Below are 16582 nucleotides of genomic sequence, written 5' to 3'. Positions count from 1 at the left end.
TGAGTGCTTGGTTGGGGATTTAGCTCAGTGGTAGAGCGCTTGCCTAGCAAGCCCAAGGCCCTGGGGGGGGGGGAGAAATGAGTAGAAGGTGAGTGCTTGGTTGGGGATTTAGCTCAGTGGTAGAGCACTAGCCTAGCAAGCCCAAGGCCATGGGGCGGGGAGAAACGAGTAGAAGGTGAGTGCTTGTTTCTTGAGGGGGAGGGGTATATGTGCTAGCCCTTTCTGACAGTGACTCCTGCTTTGCAGGTGTTCTAGAACAGACATACCTTAACCACTTCTTCGAGTGACTGGCCAGTAACTCTACTTGTTAATACCTTGGTATTATTTTCTCCCTCCATTGGAAGATTTGACAAAATACTTATTTTTCCGTGAAGGTCTTGAACATTTTTGGGTTGGGAGGGGAAAGTTTGATTAGATATAGTTTATTTAATATTTTAACTTTAATTAAAAAACTAAAATATGACATAGTTGTCTCCCCCTTTTCTTCACTCCAAACCACTCCATGTGCCTCTTTGCTTCCATTTAAGTTAATGGATTATTTTTGTTTGTTATTGTTACATATATATTTGTGTGCCTGTGTGTAAATGCATAAATATATAAATACAGCCTGCTGAGTCTGCTTATTGTTACTTTTATGTATATGATTTCAAGGATCCACTTGGTATTGGTTAAACTCTGGAAAAATCCATTTCTCCCATTCTCAGCATTCTTTAGTTGCCTATAGTTCTTTGTCTAGGGGCCTCATAAGAGTCCCCTCCTCCATTGATTAGACTTTTATAAAAAAATCTTTTGGTATATACTGTCTATGCATAATCAGGCTTTTCTGGTAGTTGATTTAATTATTTTATACTCGGACTTAAACACTGGCAGGTTGTAGACAATTATTTTTAGGATTCTAGAACATGAATGAATGACAACATTGCTTCTCTCCACCACCAAAGGACAAGGAACACTCATGTGTTCACATCTTTCCACAATCCGTCAGGATGATACCCCCATCTGAAAAGCTTTCCCACGTCTACCAGTTATTGTTTCTAAGTACATGGAGGAGAGAAGAGATATTTCCAAAAGATATTTTACAAGTATCCATTTGAACCCCGAGAGCCCTGATTTCCCCATGGTTATCTTTACCCCTCTTTGGGAATTGACAAATGGTTGAGCACAGCTTGCACATGACTCCATTTTCAATCATATTTTCATAAATTCCTTGACTTTACTTCTCCCAGGACTTCACAATGCTTCATAGGCTCTGAATCCTTTCTGTTTCTCTATTGTCTAATGGCTAACTTTGGCTCGCCATAAGTCTACATTATCATAAAATCTATATGCCCACTTTCACTTTTCTTGGATTATCTCTCTTTACTTTAAACAGGTTAGAAGTGAAATGCAATCGTGTGAGTGCCAAGTTTTGTTGTGCCCCTATTTGAACTTTCCCGTATGGGTAGCGAGGACCACATCACAGCTGTGACCATCTTCCTTCAGTGCCTGTATTGAGTAAATTGTCAGTGTCTTGAATAGTTAGCAAACATCTATACTGGGACCTGAAAAGAAAGACAAGGAGTAAAATGCCAAATTCAAAATGAAAGGTTTGGATTCAGAGAAGGATTAAACATTAAACATAATTTCATCCATTTATTCACAAAAATGTCTCCTCCTCATCAAACTTTTGAGCATACTAACTAAAATCCTGGCAGTAAGTACTTCCAACAGATGGAAATAGGGAGAAAGGGTAGCAGCTGACACTTTTTGATACAGACATCATCAATGTGAACAAGAAGAATTGAAGGTCCAAATGTAAAACCTAATAGAGTTATACCCTTTTATTAATCACCACGTGCTTCTTTTTCTTCTTTTCCTTTTAGTCATCGAGCCTCCTTCAAATCTGGTAGTCACAGATCTCTCATCAAAATTCATTAGGCTGAGATGGGATCCGTCTCCCAGCGCTGTGACTGGCTATAAGATCCTCCTCACACCAATGGCTGCCGGGAGCCGCCATCACGCTTTGAGTGTGGGGCCCCAGACGACCACGCTCAATGTTCGTGACCTTTCAGCTGACACAGAATACCAGATCAGCGTTTTTGCCATGAAGGGGCTAACATCCAGTGAGCCTGTTTCAGTCATGGAGAAGACACAGCCAATGAAAGTTCAAGTAGGTAAGGTAGCCATTTTGTTGCTATGGCTGGAGTACCACATCAGGGTCTACTAGTTCAGACTTTGTTTTAAACATAGAATTTGCAGTAGTTTTTTTTCTCCATTTCTCCCTCCACCCCCCACAATGGCGTTTTACTGGAACTGGCCTAGACTGGCTGGCTAGCAAGCCCCAGGATCTGCCTGTCTCCATGCCCTCAGCACAGTGTAACAGATGCCCTTGGCTCTCAAGTGGGTGCTGACTATCCAAACCGAGGTCTCCATGCTTGCTCAGGAAGCACTTTACCCACTGAGCTGCCTCTCCAGCCTTGTAGCAGCTTTTGAAAGGAAGTAGACTTATAGGGAAAGCAAGATATCTATATCGTAATTTTATTATATCTTTAATTTTATTTCTTTATGTTTAATGGATTTTCTTTCTCTTCACAGAATGTTCACGTGGTGTGGATATAAAAGCCGACATCGTGTTTTTGGTTGATGGTTCCTACAGCATCGGCATTGCAAACTTTGTTAAAGTTAGAGCCTTTTTGGAAGTTCTTGCAAAAAGTTTTGAGATTTCTCCAAACAGGGTGCAGATAAGCCTTGTCCAGTACAGCAGAGACCCTCACACTGAATTTACATTGAAGGAGTTTAACAGAGTTGAAGACATAATCAAAGCAATAAATAACTTCCCGTACAGGGGAGGATCCACAAACACAGGCAAAGCAATGACTTACGTCAGAGAGAAAATATTTGTGCCTAACAAAGGCTCCAGAAGCAACGTACCAAAGGTGATGATTCTCATCACAGATGGGAAGTCGTCAGATGCTTTCAGGGACCCTGCTATAAAACTCAGGAACTCGGACGTGGAGATCTTCGCAGTTGGTGTAAAGGATGCTGTGCGCTCAGAACTGGAAGCCATTGCCTCTCCTCCCGCTGAGACACATGTGTTCACAGTGGAGGACTTCGATGCCTTTCAGAGGATATCGTTTGAACTCACACAGTCTATCTGTCTTAGAATTGAGCAAGAGTTGGCAGCTATAAAGAAGAAAGGTTGGTAGAGCCTCCGAGTTCTAAAGCCATGGGTAGGGTTCTTTGATTCACTGGCTACAAGGAAACTTCCAACTGCTGTGGGAAACCATGGGATTTAGTGTAGTCTGACACACAACTTTCCCCTGGGTACACATACCATTCCATTATTGGTGAAAAAAAATTGCTTGCCCCAAATTAGATTTCCTCCCTTAGGTCCTCAAGCAAGTCTAGGACCCAGCTTCATCATACCTATTTGCCATAGCCAATTAAACAGGCACTTACCAAGTTTCTACTGTGTAAATACAGATCTGGGTCCTTTGAACCCAAAGCAACTAAAACAGGCTTGGAACTTTGAATTCTTTTGTGTGTTCTTTTTCTTGGTTATTTTTGGGCATGATACCTTACATCCAGAATACTCTATCTTCTTGATTGGTCTAAATTGTTCTTTCCAATGCTTACTTAAAAATATCACCCGTTTTATAATCCCTCCTTAAGTTTTCTGGTATATTTGCTCTTATTTATTTATTTATTCGATATTTTATATATTCATTTTTCAAACGGTATCCCCTTTCCTGGTTCCCCCTCGCCCATCGCCCCCATCCCCCACTTCTATGAGGATGTTCCCCTCCCAACCATCCACTCCCACCTCAATACCCTGGCATTCCCCTACACCGAGGAAACGAGTCTTCACAGGACCAAGGGCTTCTCCTCCTATTGATGCCAGACAATGCCATCCCCTGCTACTTATGTGGCTATAGCCATGGGTCCCTCTTTGGTTGGTAGTTTAGTCTCCGGGAGCTCTGGGGTGTGTGGCTGGTTGATATTGTTGTTCTTCCTATGGGGCTGCAAACCCCTTCTTCAGCTCCTTCAGTCCTTTCTCTAACTCCTCCATTGCGGTCCCTGTGCTCAGTCTGATGGTTGGCTTCAAGCATCCTCATCTGTATCCGTAAGGCTCTGGCAGAGCCTTTTGGGAGACATCCATATCAGGCTCCTGTCAGCATGCACTTCTTGTCATCAACAATAGTGACTGGGTTTGGTGGCTGCACATGGGATGCTTCTGCTACACATTTAGCTCTTTTTGTTAATAATTTATACTTTTGTATATGTGTGTGTCATGATGGGCACACACATGCGGTGGGGTGTGTGTGTGTGTATGTGTATGTATGTGTGTGTGTGTGTGAGAGAGAGAGAGAGAGAGAGAGAGAGAGAGAGAGAGAGAGAGAGGGAGAGAGAGAGAGAGAGAGAGAGAGCGCTCTGGTGTCTTTGACGTCTACCTTGTTTGAGGCAGTCTTTTGTTGCTTTCTCCTGTGAGCTCAGGCTAAGCTCTTGCCTCTCAGCCCCTCTTTCTTGCTGAAGAAGCACTGGGATTACAGGAGAACTCCACTCTCCACTGCATGCAGCTTTTTATGAATTCAGGGAGGTCAAGTCAGTTCCTCATACTTGCATGACAAATGCTTTCCCAGCAGAGGTCCCTTACCAGTTACTATAATTATTCATCCGCCAGAAAATTCCTTAGTTTTACCCTGAAATATTTGTCTACCTGTCACTAAGGGGTAATATTCAAGTACTAGGATGGATGGGAAAATTGTTATGGTTCATTTAAAATCTACTACTATCTAAATATACACTTGTGGGGAAATGCTTATTTTATTAATGCTTCGTCTTGAGAAGCTCAGCGTTCAATAAGTTCATTTTAATTTATTACATTCTTTATACAATTTAATCACTGTTATGAATAGTCAAGGAAAATGATCAGGACTTCATTTTAAGAGTGAGGCCTTCTCTCAGTGGTCGTGTGCATGGGTCTCAATGACTTTGCTCCTGAATGAATAGCAACCATTTCAGAAGCACAAAATCGAGAGGTCTATTTTTATAGGTCCTTCATAGATTTAAAAATTTTAAATTCTTTCTTTTTTCCTTTTAAACAGCTTATGTGCCGCCAAAGGATCTGAGATTTACTCAGGTAACTGCTAATAGTTTCAAAGCTGAATGGTCTCCTGCTGGAGACAACGTCTTCTCGTATCACATCACGTACAAGGACACTACTGGTGACGATGAGGTCACAGTGGTGGAGCCAGCCTCCAGCACCAGTGTTGTTCTCAGCAACCTGAAACCAGAGACCCTGTACTTGGTGAATGTGACGGCAGAGTATGAGGATGGCTTCAGCGTCCCTGTAGTTGGGGAGGAGACCACGGCTGAAGGTACGGGAGGGGCTCTCCCATGTTGTTTCAAAACTTTGCAGTTAATTAGAGAGCAATGTTAGAACGTGAATAAACCACCTGCTTTTAGAGCATGAAAATGAAAAACAAAAACCTTTTCAGCTATTTCAGCCATCCTTAGGTGCACAGTTAATTGCATGGAGTTTATTGATCTCATACATGTGCCATCACCATCATCCATGTGTAGAATGTGCGTAGCCAGAACCCTGTAGCCAGAGCGGTTCACCACTTCCCAGGTGCCCTGCTCCTGGACTGTCTGTCATCCTACCTCCTGTCTCTTCGAATTCAATTATTTTTAAGCCTGCACACAATGGAATCATGAGATGGCTTTCCTCTGTGTGACTTCTTTCACTTTGTCTAATTTCTCATCCATGTTACATGTTTGTTTGTTTATTTATTTATCAACTCAGAATCTCACTATGTAGGTCTGTCTGACCTTAATTTGCTATGTAAACTAGGCTAGTTTTGAACATACAGAGATCTGTCTGCCTTTGACCCCTGAGTGTGGCTGGGCAGAATTTCGTTTTTCAAAGGATGGCTAGGATCTCATTGTATGGACACATCATGCTCTGTTTACTCATCTGTTCTGGTTGTTGCCGCTTTTAGCTGTTGTGAACAACACTGCTGGGACATTAGTGAAATAATCCTACTAGTGTTTGAGATGCGTCCTCTTTACTGAGTAGAGCTGAATACCTTTTGGCATAATTAATTTCGTTTGGCATTTAATATGGCTAAGAAAAAAAAGTCAGGAACTCTTAATATGGAAACGGTGATAAATTACAAGAGATGTAAATTCTCTTCCTTATTTTGCTTGGGTGCAGGGGAAAAAAACCCAAAGGGGCATCATGAGAATTTAAGATGCATAAAGAAGCAGTTAAAGATAGAGTCAGCACACATTGCATACCTTATTAATAAAATTAGGGAATCTTCATCTCTAAAACATTTTTCAAAGAAGATTGGTATTTTCTTTTTGTACATGACATAGGTATAGTTCTGGCTACAGGCCAACTAAAGTGCCTAATTCATTTATTCTTATGGTTCTATAACTTAGATCTTCATATTTAAGATATTTCTGCCTTTTTGTTGACTGCAGCACAAGAAGAAACACAAGTCTGTCACTCCCCCATTCACTTCCAATATCCTTTTGTACAAATAGATACAATGTTTGTTTTGTCTGCTTCATTTTCCCAGAACACTAAAGTTTGAAGGGCTGGGTGCTGGACAGCTCTATTTCAGAGCTCTCTTGAAACAGAAGAGAGAAAGTTTTCTGTAGCAAGAAGTAAAAGGCATAGGAGACAATGATACTCTTAGTCACGTTAGGGCACTAACCTTGAGATTGAACATTTTCCAATCCAAACTCTTATAGTTGTATTTTCTGTACTTAGTTTTATTTTCATTCTTTTAATTGGCTGAAAAACTACTTTGCTTACAAATATATTGACATTGTTTGTGTCTGGCTATGGGGAACTGGTTTTCCCTTTAATATTACTTAGAGAGTTCTTTTTATTACAGTTTTTTTTCATAAAAATAAACTGTAGAAATAAACACTACATTCTCATCACCCCATCACCAACTACCACCACCACAACAACAGTGGAGGAGGAGGAGGAGGAGGAAGAGAAGGAGGAAGAGGAGGAGGAGAGAAAGGGGGAAAAGGAAGGAGGGAGTTTTGAGTTGAGGCCAGTGTGTTCACAAATACTCTACTGTTTAGACATTGGGCCACCACAGACGAGCTTGATGACTGACAGCCCTACTGTTTTTCATGAAATTGTGACATTTAAATTTCTTTTTTGTAAATAGTCAAGTTTTAACTTTTAACATCTTAATTAACTGGTGCTTTTTGAGCGCTTACTAGGTATCAAATGTCATACTAAATATTTCTCATGGATTATCTTATTTAAGTACTTCAATAATCTAATAAGTAGTCATGTTTAACTGCTGAATAACCTGTGACTCCAGTTATACATCCATTAAGCTCCAGAGCCAGGATCCACAGCCATTAGTCATTCTGCTTCATTTGTTTTGGCTAATTTGGTCTTTTCTCTTGACATACTTAATGAATCATGGATACAGGCTGCCAAATACAACTTTCTTCTCTTTCTTTTGCTTCTCTCTCTCTCTCTCCCTCCTTTCTTCTTTCCTTTCTTTTTCTTTCTTTCCCTCCTCCCTTCCTTCCCTTATTCTTTTCTTCCTAATTTCCATCCTTCCTTCCTTTTTTGGTGAGGGTCAGGGTCTCACTATTTAGCCCTGGCTGGCCTGGAACTGACTACGTATACCAGGCCGGCCTTTAGCCAACAGAGATCTACCTGCCTCTGCCTCCTCAGTGCTGTGATTAAGGTATACATCACCACTCTCCAAATATTTGTTTATTGCTGGATTTATTTTATATTCCTTTCTTTGTTATCTGGAGTGATCTATTGGTGTATTGACTTCTTCTTTTAAAATTTTGGTTTATTTATTTTAGTTTTATGTGTTTACAGTGCCCCCAGAGGCTGGAAGAGATCTAATAACCTTAAAAATGGCAGCGACAGCTGGTTGTGAGCTGCAGTGTGGGTGGTGGGAACCAACCTAGGTCTTCTGTAAGAGCACTCCTACTTTCAACCATGCAGCCACCTCTCTCTTTCCGTGATGCGTTGAAATTTTAAGTAAACTTCTAATTCTGCTTGTCACCTGCATACAACCACATTCCACTCCAGTGTCACTCTAGTGAATTGAGAATGAGTTCACCTTTATTTCCATATGGGCAATCTTTCTTCTCGAGCATGTTTTCCAAACATAAAGTCCAATGCTGCTCTCATTTGGACTTTTACTTGAAAATTTCATTGAAGAGTCTGTCTGTGTTATCTACATTGCAATTCAACCTCAAGATTTATAGTTATTGACATTCATTAAGTGCTTGTCATATACTTCTTTGTATCTGTAGTCTAGGTTTTCCTCTATGCCAAATGACCATACAAATAGGAAATTACTTGCAGGATGTTTTAAGGTCTGGCCAATGAATGTTGTAAGTAGCATGCTTGTAAACAAAACTGCTCATGGAATTCAGTTAGAAAAACAAAATCTTATAATTAATGTTCAAAAACTACTTCTTGGACTCACATCAAATCAGATCGCTTTCTAAAAAAAATGATGTATTTTTAAATTTCAGTAAAAGGAGCACCACGAAACCTGAAGGTGACTGATGAGACGACGGACAGTTTTAAAATTACCTGGTCTCAAGCTCCAGGGAGAGTCTTAAGGTACCGAATTATGTACAGACCAGTTTCTGGTGGAGAAAGTAAAGAAGTCAGTACTCCAGCCAACCAGAGGAGGAAAACACTGGAGAACCTGACGCCAGACACAAAGTATGAAATATCTGTAATTGCTGAATATTCATCCGGACCTGGCTCTCCACTGACAGGAAGTGCAGCCACTGAAGAAGGTAGAGACGATATGCCAATCGCATGGAGGCAAAGCGCGCTACCTTGTTCCAGTTGTAGGGAAGCTTTGCGGAAACTATTTTATGTGGAAGATTCTGAGGCCAGACTTCGCGCAAAAGATTTTCACCCCCTTCGAGACAGAATACCCATGTGTATCCCAGGGTCTCCTCACACTTAGGATTTTTCTATCTTACCCTTCTTAGAGCGGGGGATGGCAGGAGCGTGGTGCTATGTCTGGCTTCTATGGAAGATTTTAATTGGTGTAAACACAGAAAAGTGATTAGATGTTTGCTCATCACTATCATGTAGGCGCCTACTCAGCAGTGCTTGCATTTTTAGCTCGGCAATGGTTTACCTTGCCACAGAGTCAGTACATGGGATGTCAATTTGATATGACACACATGAAAAAAAAATGGGTATTTTCAAGTCTTTTTTTACTAAATAATGAATGCCCTTTGACACAATCTTTTCTTTTCTTTTAAATAAAGTTAGAGGGAATCCAAGAGACTTAAGAGTTTCTGATGCCACGACATCAACGCTGAAGTTGACTTGGAGTGGGGCCCCAGGAAAAGTGAAGCAGTATCTTGTCACATACACCCCAGCAGCAGGAGGTGAAACTCAGGAGGTCACTGTGAGAGGGGATACAACCACCACGGTGTTGAGGAACTTGAAGGAAGGGACACAGTACGACTTATCTGTGACAGCACTGTATGCGTCTGGGGCTGGTGAGGCCCTTTCTGGAAAAGGGACAACACTTGAAGGTAATTAATGTCTTGTGTTCTAGTGACTATTAAGTCTGTGTGTGATTTTTACATGAAGAAGCTGCGTGCATTTTTAGAGAATGAGATCTGGACTATGTGGTCTTTTTTTTTCTTAAAAGGAATGCATATTAAAAATGAATGCTATAACACAGCAGTAGGGCAATACAGTGCAAGCAACTGGTGTAAGGCCATGGGATGCTGCAACGAATAAAGCGGGCAGCATTCAAGTGAATGGATCTTGGGAAATGTAAACTTGAGGAGACTTCAGAGGTCTTCAGGTCATGCATGTCTCTTCTCCAGGTCCACATGGGCTCCACTCTCTGACTTTAGTCGTCTTTTTTCATAAAACATTCACAATTGCTATGGGAATGTGAGACTACACCACAGGCTCTTGGGTTTACTTTATTTTTAATCATTCTATTTTACACTGCTTATGAGAAATGGTGAGAGAAAGTTAATCTGAAGTATATCACGAGTGCAGAAACCAGTGGAGTTGGGCAAAGGACCCAACGTTAGTTGCATCAAGGAGCTTGGAGGAGGACTGTGGGTGCTTTAACCATCAGTGGCAATGCCTGTGAAAAGATAGTTTGGATTGTAAATTAAATTTTTGGTCAAGAATTAAAAATATAAATAAGTTTAATAAATAAAAGATTAAATGCTAGTAGTCAAGAGTGTAATCTCAATAGTCAACAGAATCCATTTTTAGCAGAGGTTTTAAATAAAATATCAAATCCCAGTATATAAAATACTGGTGACCAGAACAACATTGGCTATGCCCCTTATCTATGTGATCTTGAAATGACCCCAACCCCCCAGTCTCAGTCTGCTTCTGTACAGAGGGATGTTCTCCTCTTACCTTCCTCCTAGGGTTACTATGGAGCTCAAATGGGAGAAAGCTGGGGAGACCCTTAGGGAACTGTAAAATACTATCTATAAAATAACTTAGTAACTTTAGAGCTCATGCTTACACAGTAAAGCCTCAGTAGTTCAAAGCTACTGATTGGCTGCATCAACTGCTTGAAAATATGAGGCAAACAGAAATTATCAGGGCAACAAACTCCAAGCAATAGAAGCATGTAGTCTTGGCGTCTGGAAGAACATCCAAGGTACTTGAGAAGTGTGTGCTCCTCCAACCTTTTGATGTTCTCTTCTTCACATGGTTTCCAGGAGTTTCCAGCCTAGACTGATCAGAGGATATTTTTTTAATAGGCTAAACCTCGAAATTTTATTTTATTTTATTTTTTTACAGAATAGACGTAGATTATATTTGTTATGATTTCTTCCATACACGGAAATTGTTGGAGATAATGCTTCCCCTTGTGACTGGACCTTTTAACCTCTGATACTCACCTGTATCTTCTGGATTTTAGAAAGTGCATTCACTGCCATCAAACTTTCTTCACTAACTTTGGTTCTTATTGATTGCTAGTTTTACTCTTTCATGTATGGACATCTGCCTTGCACACCAACTCTTCCTTCTCCTTATTACCCCTGCTCACCCTCTCTGCTCCCCATAACTTTCTCTCACATTCAATCCTTCTTGTTTTGTCTTGTGATCTACTGGATTCACCAGAGCCACTCGCATTCACGTGACTATCTGGAGCTATCTGTTGGGGCTTTGTGGATTAGTAGTGGCTACACAGCTGAAGACAGTGGCTTCCCCCTTTCCCAGAATCTGCCATTAACCATTAGTTCTGAGGCTCTCCCGCTTGCCTGGTTGATGTTGATGGGGCCAGTCTTGTGAGGGACTAGTACAGGTAACGCCTGTTGATGTTTACAAAATTTGAATCCAGTGTAGGAAATGGTGTTTCATCACCCATCTTTCTTGATTTTAAAAATTAGTTTCCACCAAGAATAATATCCTAGAAATCTCACATAGCAAAATGTATTTTTTTAAACACATTCTTTTTGGCCTGTGATTTCTTTTAGGTCAAATGGATAGTGTAGTTATTTATAAATTTATAACTTTATACAAATGGCATAGGGTAATTTCCAAATTATCTTTATGTATATGAGTTTAGCACATGCACGTCTACACATATATGACCAGGAATCATTTCTGAGGAAGATGCATAGGAAGTAAACTAAAAAAAAGGCATGGTTTCTTATTTCTTGAGAAGGAGGAGAGCAAAATAGTTTGTGAGCTAACTTAAAAATATAGTGAGTCTGAAGCCAATTGTGTTGATCAAAGGCTTCTTTATAATAGAGTCCTCGGCCTATCCTGAAGGTTACAAAAGTGCTGTCCCCCTGCCTTTATGAACATATTGCATTGTGCATGGTAAACTTGACGTCTGTGGAAGTGTAGTTGTGGCTAAATTAAAATAATAGATATTTTTTTGCCCTGCTTATTCCATTTCATTTTATTATATCAACTCAGCCAAATTCACATACCATATACAGGAATAGGATATGATGGTGAATGTGGGGAGTGGAAAACCCGGAGTAGAGCCAGGCAAAGGCTGCTGAGGGCTGCTGGTTTTCTAATCTGGTTTTCTCCTGGGAGAGATGGTGCTAAGTGCAGACCTTGAAGGAATGCGGCTTCTATCCTGGGCCTGGAGTCAACCAGCAAGAGCTTCTGTAGGTTGAAAAATTTGCAGCTTACCTTGAGAGCACGTGGCTTTCAATTTAAATTTAGAATACTTTGCATGGTCTGCAACTGCCTCTAACTTGAATTTGTTTCCTAGTACTTTCTGCTTTTGAAATGCAGACGACGATCTGCAAATTCCCCTGTCTCTGGAAGACAGATTTATTAGCATTGGCACTCGGGAAGTTCATGGTTGGCTTAGGACTGTTGTGTGATAGAATCACAAAGACAGAGTTTATTACTATTTCAGACCCAAATTTCAGAGGAATCTGAACAGAAGCCATAATATTTGATTTATATTGTCCCCAACCCCCATTGTTGTCATTAGAATAGATAGGCTTAATGTAATTACTAAACCGATGCTGTGTGTGCAAATGTACTTTGAGTAAGATAAGCCTTCCTAGTCACTGTTGGGACTGGAGAGGGAGGGGGACCTGCTTTGATAAGTCTAAATGAATAATACATATCTTTGATTCAGAGATTCACCACAAATGAATGAAAATATCAGTTTGGGGACAATACAGTTCTGTTTTTGAATTTTGAGTATTTTCTGGCTATGGAAACCATGCCTTTTCAGGATTTCCTTTGTTTCAGTTGCTGTAGCAACCTCCTAGTGCCTGACCCATGAATGGCTTCCTACAGATCAGACCAAGTTGACTCAGCTGACATTTTGGTACAGTGAGCTTTTCAGCAGCATGCAGGGATTCTGCCTTCTGCACAGTGACATGGGCTTCTCCAAGGTGGACTAAACAAGGCCTCTCTGTTTCCTTAGATTTACTGCTGTCTCATAATTTAAAAAAGAAAACCATACATTGTGGGTTATAAGCACTTTGCCAGGGAATGGCAATCTAGGTTCTTTTCTGTGGCTCAATTGCTCGCCCAAGAAATAAAGCTAAGTCAGACTTGGAGAGGCAGCGCACAGGGAAGAGAGATGTCTACTCGGGCAGTGCTGAGGCTGAACCTCAATTTGGTTGTTAGGTATTTACAAACTGCTTCTTCCCTTAAGTAGCTGCACTGAGTTGCCGACAGTGAACTTTGTCCCCTGGAGTGGTGGCTCTGGTTCTGTTTCCACACGAATGTTATCCAGGAGGAGGTCTTCTACCGTCTGCTGTGGAAAGTTGGATGACTTCTGAGCTGAGTCTCACGGAAAAGACAAATTGATTCAGAGGAGCATTTACATTACATTTTCAATTGGACCTCTATTTCTGAAAGTGCTGTGTGAAGTCCAGTGAAGGCTGGCTGGAACAGCCTATGAGATGAAACACAGCTTCGTTACAGGGTGATTCATTCCTCAGTTATCATCGTCGGCTAATTTATATTTTAATTATGTTTGAATTGGATGCTCATTTCCTTTTCGGAGGGCGAATGGAAAAGTGCTAAGGAAACATAGGAAAGTTACTTAAATGAGACGTTACTTCTTTGGCGTAGCATGCGGAAAAAATTGTATAATTCAACTCTTTGTGGATGTTCAGATCATGAGAAATACACCTGTCTGCTAACTTCCCCAGCATCAGCAATGAGACGATGCAAGCAGACAGGAGAAAAAAATGCTTTTTGATGCACGCACACACACCCACACACACACCCACACACACATGCGCACGCCCGCACGCCCATGATTTCTAGTCTGAACAGAAGTGGAGGACACCAACGCTGTTTTTAAGAATAATCTTAATTAGTTTTTCTAAATAATTTCATACATATATACAATGTATCTTAATTAATCTATCCCTAACTCTCCTCCCACTGATCCTGGACACTCTGTCTCCGACATTGAACACATCATCCTCCTACCTTCATATTTTCATTAAAAAATATAACCTCCTGGAGTCCAATTAGTGCTTCTCAAATGCATTTGGGCACAGGACTATTGGCCTGAGCATAGACGATCTGCCAGTGCCTAAGAAACACGAAATCTGCCTCCATTGGTTGTCAATAGCAACCAATGGCTCCTTAGCTAGGGGTGGGGCCTCATGGGCCCCTCCCCTTTCCATGTTGAAATATCAACTGGCTTGACTTTGTGCATGCTAAGCAGGTACCCATAGCTGCTGCTAGTTCAAGACTGCAATGGCCATATCATGTCCAAAAGATGGCGTTCCACAGCCTTGCCCGCTTTCCGTGCTTGCGTTCGTTTTTCCTCTCTTCTGCAATGTTCAGTAAGCCTTGGATGTTAGTATGCACTATTTAGGACCAACTACTCAAAAGTCACTTATTCTCAGCCCTTTGACTGAATACCAAGATTGCAAACTCTGAGTCCTACACCTTTAAATCTGTGAAAGAGACATACTCCTATTCCGGGCACTTACGCTGGCACCAGGAAGAATGTGCGTGCAGGCACACCGCTGAGATGGAATCAAAGGAAGAGAAGCGATGGAGCTAGGAAGATATATTCGAAACAGATGCAATAGATTCTATTCCAGAGATAAATGGAATATAGAAAGTGCAGGTACACAGGTCAGAGCAGAAGAAAGTGAGATTTAAGCATTATTGAGAAACATTCATTCAGGAAAAACCATGAACAGGCCTCAGGATCATCATGCAAACATTTGAGGAGCTCACAGAAGGGAAGGAGCAAGTGCTATAGGGCTTGTGAGCCTCAACTCAGCAAGAGAGCAATGAAGGAATGAAGCCTGTTGGGGTATCTCAGTGCCCCCGTCACTGTGCCTGCAGAGCAGACTCTGACTTCCTGCTTATTTTCTCTCTTCTCTCTTCTCTTATGTATTTTAAAAATGGACACCTGCCTCAAGCGTAGTCTAACCAAACTAATTTCTGGTAGTTACTGACAACTGGGACTTCTCGAGGCAGAAAGTAGACACACATACACACACACACACACACACACACACACACACACACACACACACACATATATTTTTTTCTGGAGCTGAGGACCGAACCCAGGGCCTTGTAGTTGCTAGGCAAGCGCTCTACCACTGAGCTAAATCCCCAACCCCAGACATATATTAAACAAGCAAAAGCCTGCCTAGATGACACTTTGACTAAAACTCCGTAAGAGTTTCACTGAGGGTTTGAAGGCAAACATGTTGAGAGCCATTTTCTTCTGGGACAGGATAGGGCAGAGAGAAGGGAGAGAGGGCATCCCAAACCACATTTTGTGAGATGGAAAGTGAGTGATGATAAGCTACATCAACTTCCCAGTTCTCCAAGGACCAGTCTTGAAGGGACTTGGATTTGCTGTGTATGATGATATAACCACACAATAGAGGGACCGTCACAGTCTCAGACATCCTCATCATGACCCCTTCAGGTGGCCAGTTTCGTTAATCACAAATACCTCATTTTCAAGGAGCTGTTATTCTAGACAAAAGCTGGAGTGGAGGTTCTCTGCCTCTCTGGCCACATGAATCTTCTGAACAAACAGCTCTGTAGCAGCAGCAGAAAGAACCTAGGGAGGATGGAGAGGGGAATAGAAGGAGAGTCGGGTGTGTGTGGAGGGAGGACGTAAAGGAGTAAAGAGCCATGCAGGGAGGAGTCACAGGACAGATTTAAGAGGCTTTTACAGGGGCTGGGGATTTAGCTCAGTGGTAGAGCGCTTATCTAGGAAGCGCAAGGCCCTGGGTTCGGTCCCCAGCTCCGGAAAAAAGAATCAAAGGGGAAAAAAGGCTTTTACGAACTGTTAGTATTTAGACACAGTCTCATGTCTTCTGATTTGAGCAGGGATGGGCTTGGCCTATCATGTCCAATCCAGATGTTTTATTGCTAAGGTACTAGAAAGTGACAGAGCTTGCTGGTGACACACTCAGCTGGTTGCACACTTAACTTCAATACTAGCTGCATCCAGCCCCTATCCTGCCCATTTTACTTCAGTTTCCTCTGTTTCTTCAATTTTTGGTAATCTGATGATTAGCCAAACCAAGATTTCATTTAAAATAAAAACAAACAAACAAACAAACAAAACTTTATAGCTTGTAGGTCTGATAAAACTTTCTTGTCATGGAATTATCTTTTCCTTAAAAATCCATGTGTTACAAAGTATTTTGTATTTCATTAGACTACAGCCTCCGACTTCATAGACAAAACAGCGGTCAGGATGCCTGGAAACAGAAAGACTTAACATTGAGGAGTACTCTTATCATTCTGTCTGATAGAAGAAATGTGTTTGGAATATTTGTCTTTTCAGTTTTGGCTTCTGAACTGAGGCATTTTTCTCTTTGGGGTCTGAACTTTCTTTAGTGTGGAATGTGTGTCTGCAGATGATGTTCATACACCTGAGTCAGAAACTCTCACTTAAAGCCTGTTCCTTGAGACTTGGAATCTTCTCTGAGGCCATTTCAGTCATTGTTGGTGTGCTTTTAATGAAAACTCAAACACTTTTTAGTTGCTATTTCCTTTATATCTTTTTTTTTTTTTTTTTTTTTTTTGGAGCTGGGGACCGAACCCAGGGCCTTGCGCTTCCTAGGCAAGCGCTCTACCACTGAGCTA

General features: G+C 41.3%; 1 protein-coding gene across 4 annotated transcripts in view; it reads left to right on the top strand.

Annotated features, from left to right (window-relative positions):
• Positions 1–16582, top strand: part of Col12a1 (collagen type XII alpha 1 chain) — a 118053-nt gene that overhangs the window by 16630 nt on the left and 84841 nt on the right. For 2 of the 4 annotated variants that reach the window (XM_039082533.2, NM_013142.1), the window contains exons 9-13: positions 1863–2153; positions 2575–3177; positions 5085–5357; positions 8524–8796; positions 9283–9555. The exons of the other annotated variants lie outside the window; for them this stretch is intronic. In XM_039082533.2, the coding sequence (XP_038938461.1) occupies positions 1863–2153; positions 2575–3177; positions 5085–5357; positions 8524–8796; positions 9283–9555 (1713 nt within the window). The remainder of the gene's footprint in view (positions 1–1862; positions 2154–2574; positions 3178–5084; positions 5358–8523; positions 8797–9282; positions 9556–16582) is intronic. 4 annotated transcript variants of the gene reach the window in all.

The sequence above is a fragment of the Rattus norvegicus genome, chromosome 8, assembly GCF_036323735.1.
Source record: "Rattus norvegicus strain BN/NHsdMcwi chromosome 8, GRCr8, whole genome shotgun sequence".
NCBI lineage: Eukaryota > Metazoa > Chordata > Mammalia > Rodentia > Muridae > Rattus > Rattus norvegicus.
The sequence above is the reverse complement of the archived record's forward strand: the minus strand, read 5'-3'. Positions and strand labels throughout refer to the sequence as shown.